The sequence below is a fragment of the Narcine bancroftii genome, chromosome 3, assembly GCF_036971445.1.
Source record: "Narcine bancroftii isolate sNarBan1 chromosome 3, sNarBan1.hap1, whole genome shotgun sequence".
NCBI lineage: Eukaryota > Metazoa > Chordata > Chondrichthyes > Torpediniformes > Narcinidae > Narcine > Narcine bancroftii.
Window position 1 is genome coordinate 297,211,042 of NC_091471.1, and position 25,392 is coordinate 297,236,433.

The 25,392-nt window shown below is 42.2% G+C and overlaps 1 protein-coding gene and 1 non-coding gene across 5 annotated transcripts in view; both read right to left on the reverse strand.

Moving 5' to 3' along the window:
- Positions 1-25,392, reverse strand: part of LOC138758958 (protein unc-13 homolog A) — a 290,629-nt gene that overhangs the window by 203,756 nt on the left and 61,481 nt on the right. For 3 of the 4 annotated variants that reach the window (XM_069928637.1, XM_069928635.1, XM_069928636.1), the window contains exons 2-3: positions 12,146-12,175; positions 4,946-5,045 (exon numbers count right to left, since the gene is read on the reverse strand). In XM_069928637.1, coding sequence (XP_069784738.1) covers positions 4,946-5,045; positions 12,146-12,175 — 130 coding nt within the window. The remainder of the gene's footprint in view (positions 1-4,945; positions 5,046-12,145; positions 12,176-25,392) is intronic. The other variant, XM_069928638.1, reaches the window with a different exon arrangement.
- On the reverse strand, positions 2,105-2,211 carry LOC138759669 (U6 spliceosomal RNA). Its single transcript, XR_011355012.1, has one exon. It is a non-coding gene; the product is annotated as a U6 spliceosomal RNA (small nuclear RNA).

The window sequence follows — 25,392 nt, forward strand, 5'->3', positions numbered from 1 at the left end:
AGATTGGCTTTATTTGCTACTTCCTTCAACCTTCCATCTTCTTGAATAGTTGAATTACCCAGATAGGTGTACTGTTAAAAGTATACTGACTGATTGCATCTTAACCTATGAAAGTTTGCAGTAGAGGTTTTGGTGTTCCTTCCTCCCTCAGGGTTGCCTTGATGTGCTGACTCCAGCAAACCAAAAAAATCAATGAAAACAATTCTCATTGTTCAGTGTGGTTGGATCAGTGGGAAGAGAACTTCAGCATTAATACCATTCAGAAAAAAAAAAATCAAATGTTGAACAGCAAACTTCAGTGCTAGAGCAAGAGAAAAGCCAGATCAATATCCAGAGGAAGTGAAAGGTCAGTGACTCAGCAATGCCCTTTTACTCCCCTCGGTGAAAACAAAGCTGTAGGGCAAAGTTGCACATTTGCAGCGTTTCATCAGGATGCTCCAGTTTACTTCTATATTTTTAAAAGATTCAATAACTGGTGAATTGGTCAGGTGCAAAAAAAATCACTTTCAGGTATAGGCAAGTGGTGGGAGAAGTGGGTGGAGTTAATGAGCATAACAAAATAGGAATGAATGGCAGCGCTGCCGGAGCCGCTATAACAGCAGTGCTGCCACTGGTGCCGACCTGCGAGGAGTAGAGATACAATGCTCTAGCGGGGTCCAACCACCCAGTCAACTGTCATCAGCTCTGCATAGGCTTTGAACAGCCCGTTAAAGGAGCCAACAGCAGTTTTATTCAAAATTCTGCAACCGCGGGGTCTGCACCCAAGATGGCGGCGCATCAATCATGAAAGACTGCAAACTCCAGGGAATCAGGGGACTAAAAAACAGGGAGACTATCCCGGAGGAGAAGTAGAGGAGACGACCCACGGGACGGTGACCGTGGCAGCAGACCAGCGAGGGAGCTCTGCGGCTGAAAGACTAATTCGTGCGGCAGGCTGCTGGCTACTCGAGGTGAAGAACCCTCTGAGGCCATGGGCTGCTGGAGACTGCTGTCAGGACACTCACATCAAGATGTGGACTTCAGGAGACTGGCTGAAGTGCTACCAGGTCAGAGTGTGCAAATACTTTTATCTGTAGACAAGCAGAATTATAAAGGCTACCTGGCTCCATCCTTCACAACAATTCCTCAGAAATAGAGTAAATTTCATGGAGTTCAACAACATTAGACTTCAGATAGCCCAAACACTAGTCACCAAATATTGGAAAGGATATGCTCTAGAAAGTACATTAAAGGGATTTACTGGAATTGATACAGGAATGAAAAATGACAATCAGATTAGAAAGATTCCCTCTTGCTTCAATGTAAAGCAAAGGTAATTTGAAAGGTACTATTCCCATTGACTTTTTTTGGCTCAAGAACCAGACACTCAATGTGATGGGGAAAAATTCAAAACGCAAGGTAAGCCACTTTTTAAACTTAGAATAGTTTGATTGAAAATTCATGGCCTAACAAAAAAAGTATTTGAAAGAGATAATCAAGCCTTTGAAAAATAAACTAGGTAGATGCACAAGGAAAATTAACTGGCAGAACTACAGAGAAAGAACAGAGGAAATGAGACCATGAATTGGCCTGTAAGGAGCTGACATGGACTCAAAAAGTTCTCAACATTTTCAAGATGGTAGTAATAAAATTAAATGTAGTCTTAATACAACAATTTGAGTAGTTAACTGGGCCACAAATTGGAACCAGGTGAAAAAAGGTATAGTTAATCATGTAAGTGGTGCAGATGACAGAGTGTAGATTTGTGGTATGCTGACACCAGAACTTGATAAACAGAGCTAATTGTTGTAATTGGCGATTGGTGTTTTGGTAAACTGGATGTCGAGAGCTTTTACATTAATACAAGGTGGGGAGGAGTCAAGCAAGCTCGAAAATTATAACTTAAAGGGTTAGGCACTTGTGGAAATTTGGGCAAGGTGAGTGGGGTGACCTTTAATGTTTAATAACAGTGTGCTGATCAATAAAGTCTATTCATAAAATATGAATTTGAAGCATACACAAGGTTTAGGAAGTAAAAGCCAGAAAGACTCATGAAAATTCTGTGCTCTAACAATATCTTTGCTATGATTTTGTTTAGGGGAGATATCAGAGACAGTTTTTTTTTTAAAATATGGAATGCTTCATGAATTTGCGTGTCATCCTTGCGCAGGGGCCATGCTAATCTTCTCTGTATCATTCCAATTTTAGTATATGTGCTGCCGAAGCGAGCACTACAGTTTATTTTTGAAAAAAAATAGTGGGTTCCTGGAATGCATCATCAGGGGTGGTCAAGGCTGGTCATAGAGGGACATTTAAAAGCCTCTTAGAAAGGTACATGGATGTTTTTAAAAAATGGAGGTTTAAGAACTGTGAGGGAAGGAAGGGTTAGATTGATGTGGGATAGCATTACAGAGATTATGGGCCAAAGGGCCTGTACTGTTCTATGTTCCAACATGGCATTCAGGAGTTTTAACAAAGTAATACAACTGAAACTCCATACTCTGATTTTCAATTCTCTCTCAAAAGTAATAAAGCAGATTTACTTATATGATACATCCAGATGTCTTATTCCCTCTTCCTTTCTACCTTATTTTACAAAGAATTTATGGCCTCCTACTATATATTTCTATCATTGCAGGCAAATGTTCACAATATTAAAAGTTCACTTATTAATTATAGACATTCTGCAAATGATTAAATGATTATTCATCAAATTCTCCAAAGGAATCTTCATGCACTCCAAATTAAAATGTATCTGCACAAAGTACCATACTCAAGTTTTCCTTGATTCATAAATCATTGGGAGATTATAGTTAAATGCAGCCCTCAGATATTCTATATTTGTTAAGTGACTTTGAAAGCTTTGAACCCTATTTTGCAGATACGAGAATGAATTACAGTAAACAGCAGAAAGGGAAAATTTATTTTGATTCTGATCCATGGACCAATGTAGCAGAGATATTCTTCTCTAGAAAATACGGTGGAGTCCCTTCTGTAATGTCATGTTGGTGCAAACTTTCAATTTAACCTGAAGGTATCGTTTCTCCATCTTTATCCTGACATTCTCATTACAATCCTTTCCCTCCCTTGCCACAACCTTGGGCTTCAGAAAATATTGGATGAACTAAACTGCATAGCATTGACCTCAACAGAAAATACAAGCAAAATTTTAAATTAAAACATGGTGGAAACACTCAGCAGGCCAGGTAAGTTCAGTGGAACAAAACAGAGTTAATGTTTCAAGTTGTAAACCCTCCTTTGAAACAGAGAAAACAAGTTGACCTTATGTTGGAGAAGATGGGAAAGGAATGAATAGAGCAAAGCAAATGATTGACATGGCTAGGATTACTGTGCAGATATAAAGAGGTCACCCAGTCCTGTTAATAGATTAATAGCAATATAAAAAAAACATTGTCCACTCAAGGTTGCACTTAGGATAGCCATTTTGTTCTTTCTTCCCTCACTCCTCTTCCTGCTTCTAGCTGCTTAAACTTTGTTGCATCTAACTTCCCAGTTCTGATCAGAAATCTGAATTGTTTGTTGCACTTGCTAAATATTTCTAACACTTTTTTTTTGAGAATTGATATTTTGGATTTTAAAAGACAAGAAAATTCCATGGAAAAAAAAACCAAGAAGTTAGGAATTCAATTACCTGAATGCAGGCAGACCAATGCATTATTTTCCACCTTATAATCAAAACTCCAGATAAGTCACAATTGTAAATATATTTTAAGGCCATACAGAGTAATTATCTCAGAATCACTCAAATAATGACAGGGATGCAAAATTATAGCTAAGGCACATTTTCCCTCCCACAAAGAAAACTTCAAGATGAAGTTATCTAGGAGCTTTAAAAATTACAAATGGGATAAATATAAATAATGTGATCTCTGCTGGAATCAGATTTATTTCCGCCATCTAGGGGTTTCAATGGTGACAACTTGTTAATTAAAGTAATAGGACATGAGAGGACAAAATAATATGATTGATTTGAATCATGAAATATTCTGGTTTACAAATACAACTCAATCTTCATCGGGAAAACTGATATCATTTGCAACAAGTACAGGATAATGAGTGCTCTAGAAAAACATATGCATAATTACATTCTACAGTTCAATGGGTTAAAATGACAATTGCCAATATTTGTGGACAAATGCTTATTTTAAGGCAGATTTAAACCTGCGTTCACCCAATAACTGTTGTGGGGAATACACCCCAAAATAGAAAAGAAAACCCAAATTATAAAGACTGTTTATGCTTAAAATAATATTTTTATGAAACAACAGCATGATCTCAATAAACAAAGTGATGAGAATACTGAAATGGAGACTCCTAATCTTGTCTTGGAAATGACTGTACTGATGAGGCAAACAAATTGAATGTCTTAAAAAGCAGACCACTAATAACATGCTTGGGAAGAATACAATATTAATTTTAGCGCAACAATCTGAACATGCTGCTTGTATTGCACCTGCATGGCATTTATATTAGATTCAGCGTGCCAGCGTAACTTCTCAAATAACTGATGTCCTCTGCAGCTAAGGATCAAGGTGTTCATCGGTGAGCTGCAAGTTTTGTCAAGCAAAATCTCAAATATACGCTTTAAAATTATTTCAGTGTTATTTTATAAGAGCTTATCACACAACCACTCCTTAATAATGGTATAAAACCTCAAGATCAATTGGCTTTTGAAACAAAAAAGTATTAATCATTATAATTCTAGATGTTAATTTGAACAGATTACCTTCCTCAACTTTGAATCAATTTTGATTTCAAAATTGCCCCCAAAGCTGTACAATATAGCCAAACATATTCATGCCTGCAAATCTAATCACCAGCAATAAGAAATACTGTAGATATTTTACATTCTTGCTTTAGCAAGATTCCATCATACATTGGAACTTACCATTAATATTACCTTCACTATTGGCTTCTTACTATAACTGTTCCATTTAAAACTTACAACATGAAATCCTGTTCCCAACAGGGTTGATTCCCCCTCACTGCTATCGTTGTGCTCTTCACATTTTGAACTTTTAAAGTCACGTAGGTGTTATATCGTTCTGTTTGGAGAAAAAAAACCAAATTGTTTTAATGAATATTTAAATACAGACAGATTTATAGATACAGGTCATTCTCTAGGCTCTAGTGGCACTGAGGAATAGCATTCCAAGAGTACAGAAATCAGGTGGAGATACACAATTACATTACATTTCTATAATATTAACAGAAAAAGGTTTTATTTAAGGAACATTTGATTAATGATGACTCAGTTAATCAAAATACAATGTGCAATTAAGACTACAATTCGATAGGACTGAGTGAGCAAAGAGCTGGAGAAACTCGTCAGCTGAAGCAGCATCCATGGAGAGAAGTTGTCAGTTAAGGTTTTGAGTCGGCACCTTTCTTCAAGACTAAGATCCCTAAAAGCCATCAACTGCTGTATTTTTCAAAATGATCGTCTCCACTTCTAATCAGCCAACTTCCACACATCTACAGAATTACAGACATTCATCACTTTCTACAAGAATGGAAAAACTGTTAGCCCTCCCTTCCAAAGAATAGGGTTGAAGGGAGGGTAACACGAAAGACTGCAGACGCTGTGATTGTAGTAAAAACACACCAAAATGCTGGAGGAACTCAGCCGGTCTTTTCAGCATCCATAAAAAGCAAAAATATATCGCCGACATTTCGGGCCTGAGCCCTTCTTCAAGGAATAAGCAGAATGAGCCAGAAGCAGGAAATCTCAATTAGACATGGTTGGCTAGGGGAGGAGTCCAGAACAACAAAAATTGTTAATTGGATACAAGGGATGAGATAAGAATTTATCATGTTTTTGCAAAAGGAGGCAGGGAAAGGAGAGGTAGAGCTGGGGGAAGTTGACAGGGCAAAATGAGGTTGGAGGGGTGGTTAAACGAAAGCCAAAAAAGTCAATATTAATGCCATTCGGTTGGAGGGCACCCAGTTGGAAGATAAGGTGTCATTCCTCCATTTTGTGGGTGGTCTCAGTCTGGCGGTGCACAAGACCACGGACAGACATGTCAGCAAGGGGATGGGGAAATTGAAATGGGTGGTTACTGGGAGATCCACACTATTGTGGCAGACAGAGCCAAGGTGCTCAACAAAGCGATCTCCCAGTCTGTGTCCTGACTCTCCAATGTAGAAGAGACCACAACGGGAGCAGTAGATGACCCCTGCAGATGTACAAGTGAAATGATGCTTCACTTGGAAGGAGTGATTGAGGCCCTGAATGGTGGTGAGGGAGGAGGTGTGGGAACAAGTGGCACATCTCATGCAGTCACGGGTAGGTCCAAAGAGGATGATTGATGGGGAGGGAGGAGGGGACAAAGGAGCACAGAGGGAGTGCTCTCTGCGGAAGGCGGAAAGGATACGAGTCCAGTGGAAGGATCACATAGTGGGGTGGCAGAAATAGCAGAGGAGGAATGCATTCATGTAAAGGCTTGAGGAACCTGTCCTTGTTGCGTGTGAGGGTGGAGGGTGGCCAGGGTATATGTGCGGGTAATGGAGGATTTGCTTCTCTATTACTTTCCTTCCATCTTACCAGCTTTTGTATTTACAAAATACAGGTTATAATTTCCACTACTTTCAACAAGATGTCACCATCATGCATCTTTCTCTCTTCCCTTTTGGTTGTTCCAAAGAGACCATTCTCTTTGTGATTCCCCTGGAGCACTCTTCCATCTACACCAGCTAATGCTGTTCTCCCAGAACCTGCCATCCACCTAAAGAGAGATGCACCGCCAGATCCATTTATTTATTAAAAACCTCATTCTTTCCCAATGTGAAATTAATTTGTACTTTTGCCAATCTGGTATTACTGCATTTAATGCTCACTATGTAGTCTCCTCTAAACGAGAGGAAGCAAATACAGATTGAATAATAACTTTGCAAAGTATCTATTCAATCCATCGGGTCAACCAGAAACTTGCAGTTGCTTGCCACCTTGATTCCCTTGCGCACTCCCAAATCAAACCTTCCTGCCTGTCCTCTCAGCACTGTTCCAACTCAAGCCCAAGGAACAGCTCCTCATCTTCCTATGGGTCTCCAAATCAAATTCAACCATTTTTGATAACTCTTTCTTGTTTATATCAGAACTGACTGTTTCTGCTGCAAAGTTATCTAAATGTAAGAAACCCAGGAATCTTCTCTCCACTGCCCAGTGTGCTGGACATTTCCAGTATTGTTTCATTTCATATTCAAGTAGAGCTTTAAGATGTCATTTCATTTCTCTCTAAATTCTCTCATTAATCAACTAATCAGTTGGACCCATAAATGTAGGAAGCATCTGTGCAATCTTAGCCTCACTGTTGAGATATTCCCTTTGTTCTTTTGATCCCTCAGCAATTTTTTTTTTCCCATTTCTGCTCTTCCAGTAGAAGCACTTTAACCAAAATTTCTCTTTCCACAGACATTATCTAACTGCTGTTTTCCTTTACTGATCATTTCATACTGCGAAAAGGTTTTGCTTAGAACAGAGCACTGTCCACTGCGTTAGTATGGATCTCCCAGTGGCCACCTATTTTAATTCCTCATCCCATTTCCTTGCTGACATGTCTGTCCATTGTCTCATGCACTACTGGACTAAGACCACCAACAAATTGGAGGAACAACACCTCATATGTCTTGGCACCCTCTAACAAGATTACATTAACAGACTTCTCTGGTTTCCGTTAACACCCCCTCTTCTTCCCCTTGTTGCCTTTCTCCCAGCGGTCTCCCTTTTCCGTCTCTTTTCACAGAGCCAAAATCAATTCTCACCTCTCCTCAAATCCAATTAACACCTTTCGTGGGTCTGGACTCCTCCCCCTGCCATCCTTCAGTCTCTTTATATTACTTCTTCCTGTTCTTTGCTTATTCTTTGAGGAAGGGCTCAGACCTGAAATAGCGATACACCTTTGGCTCCTATACACTGGTGTCATCAAAAATGATTGCATAAAAGTTTTGTGCAGTTTCAGCAGAATTTAAAAAATTTAAAAAAAAAATCCCTGTGGCTAGTTACAACAACAAAAACATTTCTCGAAAGCCCATCTTACATTTATCTACAAGGCTAAAACTCTGCCAATTTGAACTTTCCAATGTGCTCTGGTCAGAGTTGTCATTATTACCCAATTACAATGACACTTCAAATCACGTGGTTTCGTCTGCACATGCGACAAGAACCCACTCTTGTTTTTGTTGCTCCTGGTGTTCTTATAGACAATGCTTTTGTCAAATTTTCTGCGTTTTAGCTACAATATTGTGGTAATTAGTATTTGTGAAATTATATCAATACTTTTTTGAGAATGTCGCATAATATTGTAATTTAAAAGGTGTAATTTTAATTTTGCTAGTTGTTTATCTCACGACTATAGCTATTACATTCAGTGATATATGGGAATTGCAATTTACATGTAACATTAGTAGAAAAAAACATTACTAATGATTCTGTATGATCTGGTGCGGGAGGAGGTCAACCCTAGCAATGCCACTGTTCCTATGGATGCTTCAAGATCAGCTGAGTTCCTCCAAAATTTGTGGTTTTAGCATCATATACAGTTCTAGTTGCTGTATTAAATGATATGGTTTGGAGTGAGTGCAGAAGAGGTTGACTAGGATGTGTAGAGAGGCTATACAAACTTGGATTTTTGTGGAGTGTTGATGCTAATTGGAGACCTGATAGAAGTATGCAAAAATATGAGAGCTATAGTGTAGAGCCAAAGACTTGTTGATCCAAACCAAGGCTTTTAGTAGCAAAAGACAGGAGCTCTTCACAGGGGGCCTACCAGTCAGGGATGATCTGACCTGGCTAGGGACACAACCCTTTAAGGCCCAGACAGTAGGCGTGGCTTACCTCTCAGCCAATCGCTGTAAGCACAGTCTAGATACTGTAACTATATACACTGGTGATAGATCTGTATGATCACACCTAGATAGGGCAGGTAGTCAGAGCCTTTATCCATCAAGAGATCATCAGAGGCCTTTCAGTGCCAGGCTGGAAGTGTCAAACATTAGCAGGTACAGCTTTAAAGGCGAGAAGAGGGCAAGTTTTTTTTTGTTCCGAGTTGTAAAAGAAAATACGACAGCAAAGTTTAAGAGGCATTGAGACAGGTCTGAATAGAAAAGGTATAGCCCATTTGCAGGCAGGATTCTGTTATAATGGTATGGTTGGCACAGGCATCGTGGACTAAGGGCCTGCTCATGTGCTGTATTGTTCCATGTTCAACCGCTGCAACCGTGTCTGCCTGTCCCGCATCGGACTTGTCAGCCACAAACGAGCCTGCAGCTGACGTGGACATTTACCCCTCCATAAATCTTCGTCCGCGAAGCCACGCCAAAGAATAGAGAATTTACAGTTGGTTTGCCAAATGGAATCTAGTTTTGTCAATTGTAAACTTGAAACAAACAAAGTTGAGCCAAGCCAAATTTTAATTTCTACTGGGATTTGCAATTGCATTTCCTTTCCAGTTAAGATTAGCTTCAAGTATCTACAGCATTGGGCATTAAAAATTTTTAAACAAATTGTAAAGGTTTCTAACTACTTGCATGACATTTTAAAAGATGAGCTTTATTGATCAAAGTGTGTAGACATGCATAAAATAAATTTTACAAGAATCCACTATTACAATTGAAAACAACATGAATTAGCATTTACAAATCTTGAAAGATGTCTTAAGAACTTTCTTCATACTTACAATCTGAAAGGAAAATAAGTGATCAGAGTTTAGGAGTACAAAATTACTAAGACCTACTAGGTTCTGTTAGGTAAAAACATCATGAGCTGGGAATGAAGAAGGAGTCACCCAGTGCTGGGCCGTAACAAGATGCAGTTGTGACCTTGTACTCTCAAGATAAGAGTGGTAATGACAAATTGATGTGCAGCAAGCTAGCAGAGAAGGATAGCAACAGTTTATTCATTGGACAATGTAATGGTAAGATAATTTACTAAGTACGTATCCTGAGGTATAAAAAAAAACACCACTTGCTGATAACGGCAGAATGCGCCTTCTCCAACTAACACTGTTAGTTGCAAGTGTTACAATCCGGTAATAAAGAACAAAGAACCTTGATTTTGACTCAGTCTGGTGTCTGACTCACTCATTCATGAACAAAGCAGACCTAACAGTTCACAACAGTCAATTCATCAAGTTGAGGCTGAAGAGGCTCGAAAACAGGCCTGCTGATTTACCACCATCTAATTCACCAACTTCATTTCAACTACTATCACAATGCAACTGATCATCTTCAGAGGATTAAAACCTGTCATTTCAATGGATTTGAGGTGTCCTTGTAGCATTTTGGTTTTAAATTCAGATTTTGAACTGATTGAATACATTTGCCCATTCATCACTCTCCCATTTGACACTCTCCATTGCAAGCACATCTTTTTAAGAATAAAAAAGGAAACCTACTCAGTAGCTGATATTCACAGCGACAAGTTATAACGAAAAGTTGTAATAATAATTATTTATTATAAAGTTAGGAGTCTACATGCCACCATTCCATTGGCCCTACTAATTACTTGTTGTATTTGCACACTGACCTGTACAACATGAAGTGCCAAATAGCCCCAGATCCTGTTCTACCAAAACATATTGGTACTACACAAAGTGCCAAAGAGCCCCAGATCCTGTTCTACCAAAACATATTGGTACTACACGAAGTGCCAAATAGCCCCAGATCCTGTTCTACCAAAACATATTGGTACTACACAAAGTGACAAATAGCCCCAGATCCTGTTCTACCAAAACATATTGGTACTACACGAAGTGCCAAATAGCCCCAGATCCTGTTCTACCAAAACATATTGGTCTTATTCAGTTTAAAAAAAATCAAATTTTAAATTATATATATATATATATATATATATATACATACACACACACACACATATATATATATTTTAAAACACCTATATAAACTCTCTGCTTGGTTTGATAGTATATTTCTAATCTTCTACGACATCTCCAGATACCAGGAAATTTAACAAGTTGAAGGGGCTTGCTGGCTTTTAGTAATTGGTTTTGGTAATTTTTTTTCTAGTGATCAAGATAGTTGTTATTTTTTTCCCATCCCAAATTCTAGATTAATTACTGTTATTGGGATTGTTTTCACTGTAAAGATACCAAAATTTTCGACTATTTAGAATTACTAGGGGACAGAGATTCAAATAATGAAGAATACAAACTAGATGTGCTTTAGCTTCACTGCAAACAAAGGAGGAACAGAAATAGGAACATTGTATTTCTCTGCTGCTTTTATCCCCCTCTGAGGTGATAGTCTATTTAATTTAGTCTTCGTATGAAATATGTGAAATTGGTGAGGAGGGGCTGGACTCAACGGTGAAGCTTGTATATAATGGGAGAATGTAGTGTGTTTTTTTTAAATTATGGATTCTTGACAGTTTGAGTTTGAAAAATTATAAATAATTTTTGTTAAAAACATTGCATTTCTCCATACTTGCAGAATTACAAACGACCCACCATCATTGAGCAGAAAGCAGACGACAGAAAAATCCCTGCTATCCAGAATTCAAGCAACCAGTTAAAAAAAAAAAGCAGAAAATAAAAACACAGAAGTTTAAAATTGGCAGGCCTTGCCATTAGTTCTCCATTGGTGAAGCTGCCAAGAAATACAGGTACACAATCCTTTATCCAGAACCCTTGGGGGACAGTGTGTTCCGAATTTTGGATTTTTCTGGATTTCGAAAAGCCAGATTTAATTGTGCTGCCGTATCCACACCCCCCCCCCCACCCGAGTTACGCTGCCCCCTCGCCCCCGACTCGCGCTGCCGGTCTCTCCCCACTTGCTGGATTTTAGATGTCCGGATAAAGGATTGTGTACCTGTACAACTTAATGTTTTCTCAACATAAATAATAAATCAGTCTCCTTACCATCAAATTTGGAATTTATAACTAGCATACAAAGCATACAGGGTTTCCCTGGGTAACAAATGTCTTTCCCACCCCCCCCCAAAAAAAATGTTCAGGAGCTGATTTTGTCCCCAAATCAGAAAGTACATTTTCTAAAGTGCCTAACCAACAGTGCTAAGACAGCCAAAAGTTATAGTGTCAGATTTTCCAATGTCAAAATTATAAGTTCATTGTAAAGATGGCTACTTTAATCAGAAACCCTCAGTAAAATAATTAGAGGATTATAACCTTACCTTGTGGTCCATCGAGTTTTGCTTTCTTAACTGGAAAAAAAAATGAAATTACCATTAGAGTAAAATTTCACTCGATTTACTGTGGAAGAACAATTCTGGGATCATGCACTCATAGCTTGAGGTACAAGGTTACAAGAATTTCTCTGTGACCCATTCTTCAAAAGAGCAAACATTCCAAGAGACTCACAATAATGTCCAAAATCTTGTTTTCCCCTCTATCACAAGAGATAAAATGTACTTTTTTTGTGATCAGCAACATTAATTTATAGAACATTTAACAATAAAGCCTTCAGCCATCAATGTTGGGTCGACATACTGTGATGGAATATTTGGGAATGTTTTTAAGGAGATAAATTGGGAAAAGTAGAGTAGGCTACTTTTTGGGGTTCTTTGGGCTTGTAACAATACATATTCCTACCAAAAATACTAAACCCTTCCTACCTCATAACATTATTTTTTTCTCTCAACCATGTGCCATCTAAGAGTCTCTTTAATGCCCCTAATATTGCAGCCTCCGCCACCACCCCTGGCATGGCATTCCAGGCACTCAACTCTGTGTAAACATATCCCTGATGTCTCCCCTAAACTTTCCACCCTGCACTTTGTACAGATGTCCTCTGGTGTTTGCTACCCCCGCCCTAGGATAAAGGGACTGGCAGTCTCTCTGGGCACAAGGCCACTTGGGACAAGAGCACAGCCATGCCATTTACTAAAAGGGATTACAGTCAATATCAAGAAAATAGTCATTTAAAGTGGCCACAGAATGAGATCAAATATCTAGGAGTTAGAATAGATAAAGAATAATTTATACAAACTAAATTATACCCCCTTGCTTGGGAGAATTGAGGAAGATCTAAATAGGTGGATGTCCCTGCTCATAACATTAGTGGGAAGGGTCAACTGTGTTCAAATTAATGTGTTGCCAAGGCTTCAGTACCTCTTCCAAACATTGCCCGTGGCGTTGCCCCAGAGATTCTTCCAAAATTTACTTTCGCAAATAAGGACATTTCTATGGAACGGAGAGGTAGCCAGGGTCTCTATGGAAAAATTGACCTGGAATTACAGTCTGGGCAGACTATGAATGCCAGACTTCAAGAAATATTGTTGGGCAGTTGAGATACATTGCCTCACTCTTCAAGGCGGAAGGTGCACCATCCTGGGCTCAAATTGACCTGCACATGGTGGGTGAGAAATTACCAGTAGACTTCACAAATGAAAAGCCAAATTGTAATTTGGGAAAAAAAGGAAGCCCCATACTAAAACAAATAATCTTCATTTGGAATAAAATTAACCAATATGTAGGAACCAAAGGGGGACCGTCCCCAAAATCACCCCCGACTCCAAATAGATCAATACCATTGACAGTGGATAACAAGATCCTGGACACCTGGCTTTGTAATGGCATCAGGTGCATAGAAGACTGTTATGACCAGGGATGGCTAATGCATTTGAACAACTAAGGAATAAGGTATGATTTAATAAAACAAGACATTCCACTGCTACCTTCAGATAAGATCTTTTCTACAGGACAAATTAGGTCAAACTATGTTCCTACTCGCATGCAGTGACATAGAGGCCGAGAGGCCAAGATTCAAAGGGGGAAATCACAGCAATGTATCTCTTTTTCCAAATGCAAGGACCTTAACCAGGGCTTCATAAATCAAGGCAGAGGTGGGAGTCGGACTTAGTAACAACAATTGATGAGTGGTGCTAATCTGATCGGTGTTGGACCAGCATGACTGCAATTATTAACGTGTGGTGGCTCACCACTAGGCAGGCAAACTGGCCCCGCTTGTAAGCCATGTGGCGGGGCAGCCAGCCGAAATGGCGCCATTGAGGGTTTTCCCTTCCTCCCAGCACAGGGCTCAGAAGCCCGCGCTGGGGGACTACATGATGCCCGGGTGATGTCAATGCCCTCCAGCGCGATTCTCACCCAGGTCCGGGCTGGGAGTACAAGTACAGCCCAGCAGCCTGCAATAAACTAGTCTGCTCACTGAGCTCAACCTGTCTGGTTGTGTGTGTTCTTTCAGGAGTAGCTGCTGCTACAATTGGTGACTGCGGCTGGTTCAAACATCTTTGAACCCATCATGTGCGAGGCTAGGATCAGCGCTATAGCCGTGAAACTTCCTGAAATCTGGGTTCAGGAGCCAGAGACCTGGTTCGGCCACATGGAGGCTCAATTTCACCTCCGCCAGATTTCGTACGACATGACCAAATGCTACCATGTGGTAGCTGCCCTGGACCAGGGCACTGCCAGACGCATGCTGCACCTCGTTCAGCACCCACCCACCGAAGACAAATACGAGACTATCAAGCGAGTGGTTACTGGATCCCTCGGACTATCCAGGAACCAGCGTGCCACTCAGATGCTGCACCTCGACGCCCTGGGAAACAGGTTCCTGATGGAGCTGATGGATGAGATGCTCACGCTCATGGGTGATCACACCAAATGCCCAGTCTTTGAGCGCATTTTCCTTGACCATATGCCCGGGGACATCCGGCCTCTGCTGGTCCAGGAGAGCTTCACCAACCCGAGGAAGGTCGCCCAGAAGGCCCAAGATCTATGGGTCGCATGATTCCCGGAGGGCTCAGCGGTCCAGCAGGTCATGAGGCACGGGCATGACCACACCAAGCCCGCCCCTAACGTTGCGGTAGAGCATCTGGCCCCTGCAGGGGCCTCCATGAGCATAACCAAGGCCACAGCATCCGCTCCAGGCCTCTGCTTCTACCACCAGCTCTGGGGAGCCAAGGCTCGGAAGTGTCGTCAGCCCTGCTCATTCCAGGGAAACGACCAGGCCAGCCACTGTTAATGGCCAAGGACACAGCCTCCTCTACCTGAGGGACTCAGTCAGTGGCCGGCGGTTCCTCGTTGACACTGGAGCCCAGATCTGCGTCATCCTGGCCATGGCCATTGAGTCCAGGAACCGACCTCGTGGACCACCCCTCTGTGCGGCCAACGCAACAGAAATCCGGATGTATGGAAAAAAGACACTCCACTTCCAGATAGGCCAACAAAATTTCGCAAGGAGGTTCACAGTCTCGTCCCTCCTGACCACCATCTTGGGTGCAGACTTCCTCCTCACACACTGGATATTCGAGGTAGGAACCTGGTGGACGCCTGTACCTTCCATGCTGTTCGCCTCGACACCTCCCGCTCGGAGCAACTGCAGATGGCCATGATCAGCATGCTCAGAGACGGGTTCCAGCAAATCCTGGATGAGTTCCCGACACTCCTCAAGCCACAGTTCTCCGCTGCCTCACCACAGGGTGTTCCACCACATCCCCATCCAGGGCCCACCAGTTCACGGCAAGGCACGCCGGCTCCCGCCTGACAAGCTCGAGATGGCGAACGAGGAGTTTTCGCACCTGTTGGAACTGGGTATCATTTGGCAATCTAACAGCCCATGGGCCTTGCCATTCCACCTGGTCCCGAAAGCCTCCAGTGGCTGGCATCCCTGCGGTGACTATCGACGGCTCAACAAGGCAACAGTTCCTGACCGTTACCCCATCCAAGACTTTACGGGCAACCTGCATGGTGCAAGGGTTTTCTCTAAGGTTGACTTGGTGCGCGGATATCACCAGATCCCGGTGCACCCTGAGGACATACCCAAGATGGCCATCATCACCCCCTTTGGCCTGTTCGAATTCCTTCGCATGCCGTTCGGGCTCAAGAACACCGCTCAGACCTTCCAGCGCCCCATGGACTCTGTGGGCAGGGACATCTATTTATTTGGACGACATCCTCGTCGCCAACAAGGACCAGGCGCAACACAAGTCCCACCTACGCACCCTTTTCTCCCAACTGGCTGACTTTGGCCTTACCATCATCAACCCATCCAAATGCCAGTTCGGGAAAGAGTCCATGCAGTTCCTGGGTCATACCATCATGGCCGAAGGAGCCATGCCCGCCGTTGCAAAGGTCGCTGCTATCAGGAAGTTCCCATGCCCGGACAGCCTCAAGGGATTGCAGGAGTTCGCGGGTATGGTCAACTTGTACAACTGCTTCATCCCGGGAGCTGAACGCATCATGCAGCCGCTATTCACCCTCATTGCAGCCAAGCACAAAATGCTTGCATGGAACCCAGAAACCTGCACCGCATTCAAGGCCACCAAGGATACCCTCGCGAAGGCCACCATGCTTGCGCACCCGCACACTGACCTGCATATGGCACTCTCTGTTGATGCGTCTGCCACAGCTGTCAGTGCCTTCCTGGAGCAACAGGTTAATGGACATTGGAAGCCACTGGCATTCTTCAACCGCCTGCTCCGCCCACCGGAACACAAGTATAGTGCCTTCGACCGCGAGTTACTGGGCATGTACCTGGCTGTGCGGCATTTCCGCTATTTTTTGGAGGGGAGGACTTTTACCATCTTCACTGACCACAAACTCCTCACCCAGGTGCTCACGATGGCAAAGGATCTCTGGTCATCCCGCCAGCAGCGTCACCTCTCCTTCATATTGGAATTTACCACCGACATTTGGCACAAGGCAGGGAAGAACAATGTGGTTGCCGATGCACTCTTGCGACCGGCCACCTGCACGCTGACACCCAGCCTCTACTTTGACCAACTCGCCCGGGACCAGAAATCTGATGAGGAGATGAGGGCCTTCAAGACCGCCATCACGGGCCTGCGGTTCCGAGACCTCCCAACTCCGAGCGGCGAAGGCACAATCCTGTGTGATATCTCCATGGGCACCCCGCGACCAGTGGTTCCCCAGCAGTGGTGCAGGTAGATCTTCCATCACATCCATGACCTTTCACATCCGTCTATCAGGTCCACGGTCCGGATGGTGGCAGAACGGTTCGTATGGCATGGGCTGCGGAAGCAGATTGTGGACTGGGCCAGAACATAGAAGTGGGGCTGGTTTGCCTGCCTAGTGGTGAGCCGCTGCACAACCCACTCTCCCCCCCAGAACCAGCACCAATATCCTTTTTCGCTGGTCAGCCTCACTTCTTGGCCTGGGCAACTACCATGGGCTTGGTGGGATCAAAGTGCGCTGGCTTCAGCCTGTCCACGGTAAACAGCTTCCGCCTGCCACCAATGTCCAGCGTGAACGTAGAGCCGGAACGCTGTACAACCCTGTATGGCCCCTCGTATGGTCACTGCAGAGGTGCCGCAGTCGGGCCCCAATCAGTGAAAATGTACTCTGTGGAAGGCAGTTTGCTGGGAACACAAGACAGGCGGGTGCAATGCCTGGGTGGCGGTTCAAACGAGTCCAAGCGTGCCCTGAGGTGAGGAAGTAGTTCGTGCGGGGACTGCTGGGGATTGTGAGGTCCGTTGACGAACTCACCAGGTAGTGCCAGCGGCGCACCGTAGACCAGCTCAGCTGATGACGCCTGCAGATCTTCCTTGGGAGTGGAGTGGATGCCCAGGAGTACCCAAAGCAGTTCATCTGCTCAGTCGAGACCGGTGAGGCGGGCCATGAGTGCAGACTTAAGGTGTCAGTGCAGACATTCAACCAGTCCATTGGCCTGCGGACGGTAGGCCGTGGTGCGGTGTAGCTGGATCCCCAACCTGTTGGCAAGCTGTGTCCAGAGTGCAGATGTGAACTGGGCGCACAGGTCGCTGGTGAGGTGAGCCGGGATGCTGAACCGGGTGACCCAACCATGCAACAGTGCTTGGGAGCAGGAGTCAGTGGAGGCGTCTGGCATCAGGATTGCCTCGGGCCAGCGAATGATGCAGTCCACCATCGTAAACAGGGAATGGTTGCTCTGGGAAATGGGTAAGGGCCTGACGATGTCCACGTGAATGTGCTGGATGTGCTCCAACTCCTGTACGGGTGCCCTGGTGTGCCTGTGCACCTTGGACATCTGGTGCATGTTCTGGCCCAGCCCACGATCTGCTTCCGCAGCCCATGCCATACAAACCGTTCTGCCACCATCCAGACCATGGACCTGATGGATGGATGTGAAAGGTCGTGGATGCGATGGAAGACCTGCCTGCGCCACTGCTGGGGAACCACTGGTCACAGGATGCCCATGGGAGCTATCACACAGGATTGTGCCTTTGCTGCTCAGAGTTGGGAGGTCTCAGAACTGGGGCAGCCGGCCAAAATGGCGCTGTCGGGGGTTTTCCCTTCCTTCCAGCACGGGGCTCAGAAGCCCGCGCTGGGGGACCACGTGACACCCGGGTGACGTCAGCGCCCTCCAGTGCGGTTCTCAGCCAGGTCCGGGTTGGGAGTACAAGTGCAGCCCAGCAGCCTGCAATAAACGAGTCTGCTCACTGAGCTCAACCCATATGGTTGTGTGTGTTCTTTCAGGAGTAGTGTAGCTGCTGCTACAAATGTACGGTACAGGCTGGTACAATACAACTTTCTACACCAGCTAGACCTGACGCCACTAAAATTGAACAGATCTAAATCAGAATTATTAGACCAATGCTTTAGATGTGACATTGTGACAGGAATTTTTGTGCACACAACCTGGACATATATCAAGGTGAGACCCCTCTGGGTGGAACTGGGTCAAGCCCTGGAAAAAATTATAGGTAAAGAATTCCCACAGGACCCAGAGTTGTTCTTGTTGGAAAACATAATGGACACAAGACTTAATGATGAACCTGTCCAAATTTTAAATCCAACTCGTAATAGTCGGATTGGCAGTCGCCAGGAATGTGCATAGCTGTTACCTGGGAGTCTATCTTCTAATTGAGCATTGCATGCTGGAATACAGAAATAGAAAGCTGTGTTTCCCTGGAGAAAATTACTTAAGTATAACACTTTCTTGAAAATGTGGCAACCATTCTTAAAATTCATAGGAGCACAATTACAGTATGAACCGTCTTGCCTCGCCACCCTACCTTCCCTGTCTGCCCCTCAATTGGTGGGGGAAGTTCATCCCATTCTAACCAGGAAAATTCAAGAGAAAGAAAATAGCCTGAGCACTGACCCCTGTGACATGACAAACCCATAAACCCCTAAAATTTGTTCATCCCTTTGTTGAGAATGCTCTGAATGTTGAGTAACTGGTTGGTTGAGTGTTATGTAAGGTGTAAGGCGAGGGTTGGGAAGGAGAGAGGGAAGGGGAGAGTAAAAGCTTGATCTCTACAAAAAAGTATTTAATTGATTATTGTAAATTGTAATTAATATTGATGTTGTTAACAGTAATGTTGATAATATTGATAACCGTTTGAGTTTAAGTTCAGAAAATTATTAATAAAATACTCAAAAAAGGTGCTGCAGTCTACTTTATCTATGCCTCTCAAGAATCTTAGAGATCTATTAAGTCTCTTCTCATCCTTCACTCCAGGAGAAAAGTCCCAGCTCTGCTGACCTTGCCTCACAAGGCTCATTTTCCAATTCAGGCAACATCCCTGGTAAATCTCCTCTGTACTCTCTCCATAACTTCTACATCCTTCCTATAATGAGGTGACCAGAATAGAACACAATACTTTAAGTGTAGAGATTTCTAGAGCTGCAACATGTTCCCTCAAACACAATCTCCCTATTAATGAAGCCCAGCAACCAATTGGCCTTCTTAACTATCCAATCAGCTTGCATGGCAGCCTTGAGAGATGTATGGATTTGGACCCCAAGGACCCTTTGTTTCTCCACACTGATAAGTATCTGACCATTAACCCTGTACTCAGCCTTCTGGTTTAACCTTCCAAAATGCATCACCTCATACTTATCCTGATTGAAAGCCATCTGCCATTTTATAGCCCAAATCTGCATTCTGTCAAAATCCTTTTGTAACCTGTGACAACCTTCAACACTATCCACAACTCCTCCAACCTTCGTATCACCATGAAGTTATTGATCTAATGTGATAGTACATATGCACATGTATATAGTTACAGTATCTAGACTGTGCTGTATCTGCTTTATCCTCTCTGGCCATCCTTGCATTACTTGTTGAGAAAGCATTTGCAACATATCATCCTTGGTGGTTTCTTCTTTGATCTGGCCTAGTTTATTAATTCCACTGATGATATGATGTATATTAATTCCCACATCTTTCATTTCATATTTTTAATTCGGGGAAATCATGACAAGGTATCAGCAAGCACCATTTCTTTGCCAGGTATGCATTTTAATTGAAATCATAGCAATGCAGTTGTCGAAGTAATCTCTGCCATCTCGATGGTGGCTTGTTTAGGTTCCTTTTCTGGAGGTGTTCTTGTGGGCAATGATCACTTTTCCCTATAAACTTTGTTCCATACAGAAACTTTTACCACCATATACAACCGCCAACAGCTCTCTCTCTCTCGATATTAGCATATCTGGTCTCTGCTGTTAGTGTTTTTGAGGCAAAAGCGATTGGTTTTCCTTGTACCAATGCTGCACCAAGGCCCCAGTTAGGTGAATCTACAAGTAGAGTGAGGGATTTTTCTCGATCATAGTATCTCAACTTCACTTTGAGCTGGTCAAAACTTCTCTGATGTAATGGTGACTTCTGAAATTCCACAAATTCCTTCAGCAACTCTCTGATTTTTACTGTGTAGTCTGATGTGTGTGGTTATGAAGAAAATCATGAATTGGACCAACCCAAGGAAACTTCTGAGATCCTTTTTGTCCTTTGGGTGCTCCATCTTGCCCATGGCTTGAACCTTCTCTGAGCTTGGCTTTACACCATCAAGAGTGTACACCGTTTTGAGTCGCGTGATGGAGTAGTGGCCGGTAGGAGAATACCGGCCCTCTCCAGAAAAGAAGGAAAAAAGTAAAGAAAAAGCAAAGCCACAGACACACAAACCACAACAAATAAAAAATAAAGGTGTGGAGAAAATGAAAGAAAAGCCAAAAACAACAGGAAGAAAAGAAGGAAAGACATCGGAAGAGAAAGGTGAAGGCCTTACCTGTATGAAGAAGCAGGAACCTGCCGTGGAAAGAGGAGCCCACTCCCTGAGGTCAGTGGAAACCCCGAAGGGTCGCGACCCACCGAGCGCAGGACTACAAGGATGGCTCACAGAACCAAACAGAGGTGTGCAACCGCACATGCGCGATGCGCACGACAAAGACAACACCAACGGGAGGGGGGACCAGCTTGAACAGCTGAGTAAGACCCGACAGCAGGGCTCCCAGCGGGAAGGTACAGAAAATAATGGGAACGAGCAGCAAACTGAGACAAACAGCCCAACAAGAAAGTCAGAAGAGACACAGATACAAGGAAGAGAGGTAGAGGACACAGATCCTGGAGTGGACTCAGGGGAAGAGGAGGGAGAACATCAAGCTCTGCACAGAGAAATGAAAGATAAAGGGAATGGACTGTACATAGATAGATAAATTTTTGAAGATTATATGGAAGCACTAAAAGAATGGCAGACACGAGAATTTAATGAAATAAAAAGAAGAATAAAAGGTACAGAAGAAAAAGTGAGTAGATTAGAGATGGTAATGACAGAAATAGGGAAAAGAGTAGATAAGGTGGAAGAACAAGAAACAGCCATAGAAATGGAAGTGGACGACTTAAAAAGGAAATTGGAAGAATCTGATTAAAAAAAAAGTTAAAGAAACACAGGAGTTGTTAGCTCAGAAGAAGGATATAATGGAAAACTATAATAGGAGGGAGTCACGTGATGGAGTAGTGGCCGGACGGTGAACTCCAGCCCTCTCCAGAAAAGTCGGGAAAAACAAGAGAAAATACAAAGGCACAGAAATACAAGTTAAAGAAAAGTGAGTATAAAGGTGGAAAGAAGATGGAGACAAAAGGAGAAAAATCAAAATCAACAGAAAGAAGAGAGGAAGAGAAGACAACGGAGGAAAAAGGTGAAGGCCTTACCTGTCCGAAGAGGCCCGCTGTGGAGAGAAGACCCCACTACCTCAGGTCGGTAGAAAGAGAACTACAACAATGGCTCACAGAGCCGAGTAAAAGTGCGCAACCGCGCATGCGCGACTCCTCGCGCATGCGCGATGCGCATGAAAAAAAACACACCGACGGGAGGGGGGACCAGCTGGGGAGTCGATCTCCACAGCCGGCAACGACAGCTGCAGAACACCTGCAGCAAGAAGAGACCACAGAAGACAATGGAAACAAGAAAGAAGAGGAGGAAAGGGCAGCAAAGAAACAACAGATGGTCAACCTAGAGGAAGAAGAAGAGGAAGAATACAGTGAAATAGATAAAGGGAAAGGCAAGGTAAACGATATACTTGCTCTTGTTAGAGGATACATGGAGTCATTTAAAGAATGGCAAACACAGGAATTCAATGATTTAAGAAGAAGAATAAACAACACAGAAAAGAAAATAAATAAAATGGATATGACCTTAACAGAAATGGGGAAAAAAATGGACAAGATGGAAGAACGGGCAATAGCAGCAGAAATGGAGGTAGAAGACTTAAAAAAGAAATTGGAGGAATCTAATAAAAAAACTAAAGAGACACAAGAATTACTAGCCCAAAAAATAGATATAATGGAAAATTATAACAGAAGAAATAACATAAAGATAGTGGGCCTTAAGGAAGATGTAGAAGGCAAGAATATGAGGGAGTTTATAAAAGAATGGATCCCTAAGGCCCTAGGATGTCCAGAACTACAGCAAGAAATGGAAATAGAAAGGGCACATAGAGCATTGGCCCCTAAACCACAACCACAACAAAAACCAAGATCTATTGTAGTAAAATTCCTAAGATATACTACAAGAGAAAAGGTACTGGAGAAGACAATGGAAAAAGTAAGAGAGGGCAACAAACCACTGGAGTATAAAGGGCAAAAAATCTTCATTTATCCAGATATAAGTTTTGAACTCCTAAAGAAGAGAAAAGAGTTCAATGCAGCAAAAGCGATTTTATGGAAGAAAGGATATAAATTTACACTGAAGCATCCTGCGGTATTGAAAATATTTATTCCAGGACAACAAAACAGACTATTCTCGGATCCAGAAGAAGCACGAAAATTTGCAGAACAATTACAAAAATAGACTGAGGGATGAAGACGGGTAATGAGAGCAAAAATCATCACGATTGATATGTATGTGGGTAAAGACAAAAATAGACTGAGGGATGAAGACGGGTAAGGAGGGTAAAAATGACCACGATTGATATGTATGCGGGTAAAGAGGTATAAGAGTGAATAGAGACAATGGGCATATGTGAAAGTATCTGTAATTAGAGGAAAACATAGAGAGTATAGACAAGAATTAATAAGGGAAGGTAATGGAATAGAGAGAATAAGGAGGGAATTAAAAGAGTGACCTTTGTGACATATAAAAAGCGAAATCTTTTCTGGGGGGGGCTGGGTGGGGGAAAAGAGCGGTCACTGCAAAATCAGTTGACGCTTGCGAGTGGATTCGCAAATCCAAATGGAGAGGGGAGATGTGGTTGTCCGACAAGGGATAAAGGGCAACTCAGGAGGGGAAGGGGAGATTGGGGATAAAGAAGATAGAAATAGGAGAATAAGGAAAATGTTGGATGTTGTAGGAATGTTGTCTGGTAAAGAGTTGAAAATAAGAAAACAGAAATGGAAAAGGAGGAAAGGTAATGATGGAAAAACGGAAAGAGAAGATAAACAAAATATAAAATGGCTACGCTGAACTATATGACTCTAAATATTAATGGAATACATAACCAAATTAAAAGGAAGAAACTACTAAATTTACTGAAAAAGGAAAAAATAGATATAGCATTTGTCCAAGAAACACACTTAACTGAATTGGAGCACAAGAAATTAAAGAGAGATTGGGTAGGACATGTAACAGCAGCATCGTATAATTCAAAAGCAAGAGGAGTGGCTATATTAATTAGCAAAAATGTGCCATTTAAAATAGAAGAGGAAATAATAGATCCAGCAGGGAGATATGTTATGATAAAATGTCAGATATATTCAGAGCTTTGGAATCTACTTAATATATATTCACCTAACGAAGAAGATCAAAAGTTTATGCAAGATATCTTTTTGAAGGTAGCTAATACGCAAGGGAACATACTAATAGGAGGGGATTTCAATCTGAATTTGGATCCAAATATGGATAAAACGGGGAAAAAAATTAACAGGAAGAACAAAGTAACCAAATTTATAATTAAATCAATGCAAGAAATGAAACTTGTGGACATATGGAGGAAACAAAACCCAAAAGAAAAGGAATACTCATACTACTCGACTAGACATAAAACATACTCAAGGATAGATCTATTCCTGTTATCAACCCACATGCAAGGGAGAGTTAGGAAAACGGAATATAAAGCTAGACTATTATCGGACCACTCACCCCTGTTATTGGCAATAGAGCTAGAGGACATCCCTCCAAGAATGTATAGATGGAGATTAAACCCCATGCTACTTAAAAGACAGGATTTTAGAGAATTTATTGAAAAACAATTAAAAATGTACTTTGAAGTAAATACGGAATCAGTGGAAGATAAGTTTATACTATGGGACGCAATGAAAGCATTCATTAGAGGGCAAATAATAAGTTATGCAACCAAGATGAAGAAGGACTATAATCAGGAAACAGAGCAGTTGGAAAGGGAAATAATAAACATAGAAAAAAAATTAGCAATAAAGGAAGATACAACCAAAAGAAGAGAATTGGCGGATAAAAAAATAAAATATGAAACATTACAAACATATAAGGTGGAGAAGAATATAATGAAGACAAAACAGAAATATTATGAACTAGGGGAAAAAACACACAAAATCCTAGCATGGCAGCTTAAGACAGAGCAAACTAAGAAAATGGTATTGGCAACAAGGAAAAAAGACAAACAAATTACATATAATCCAAAAGAAATTAAGGAAAACTTCAGAGAATTCTATGAACAATTATACCGAACCGAAAACGAAGGGAAAGAAGGGAAAATAGATGAATTTTTGACTAAAATTGAACTACCAAAACTACAAATAGAGGAACAAAATAAATTAACAGAACCATTTGGAACAGTAGAAATACAAGAGATAATAAAAAATTTACCAAATAATAAGACACCAGGAGAGGATGGACTCCCAATAGAATTCTACAAAACATTTAAAGACCTAATAATACCGCCCCTCCTGGATGTAATCAACCAGATTGATGAGACACAAAACTTACCAGATTCATGTAAAACAGCATAATTACAGTGATACTAAAACAAGGGAAAGATCCACTCTCACCAGCATCATATAGACCAATATCTCTGCTAAACACAGATTATAAGATAATAGCTAAACTATTAGCGAACAGATTAGCAGAACAGGTACCGAAAATGGTAAATTTAGACCAAACTGGATTTATCAAAAAAAGACACACAACAGACAATATTTGTAAATTTATTAACTTAATTCATGCAGTAGAAGGAAATAAAGCACCGGCAGTAGCAGTTGCTTTAGACG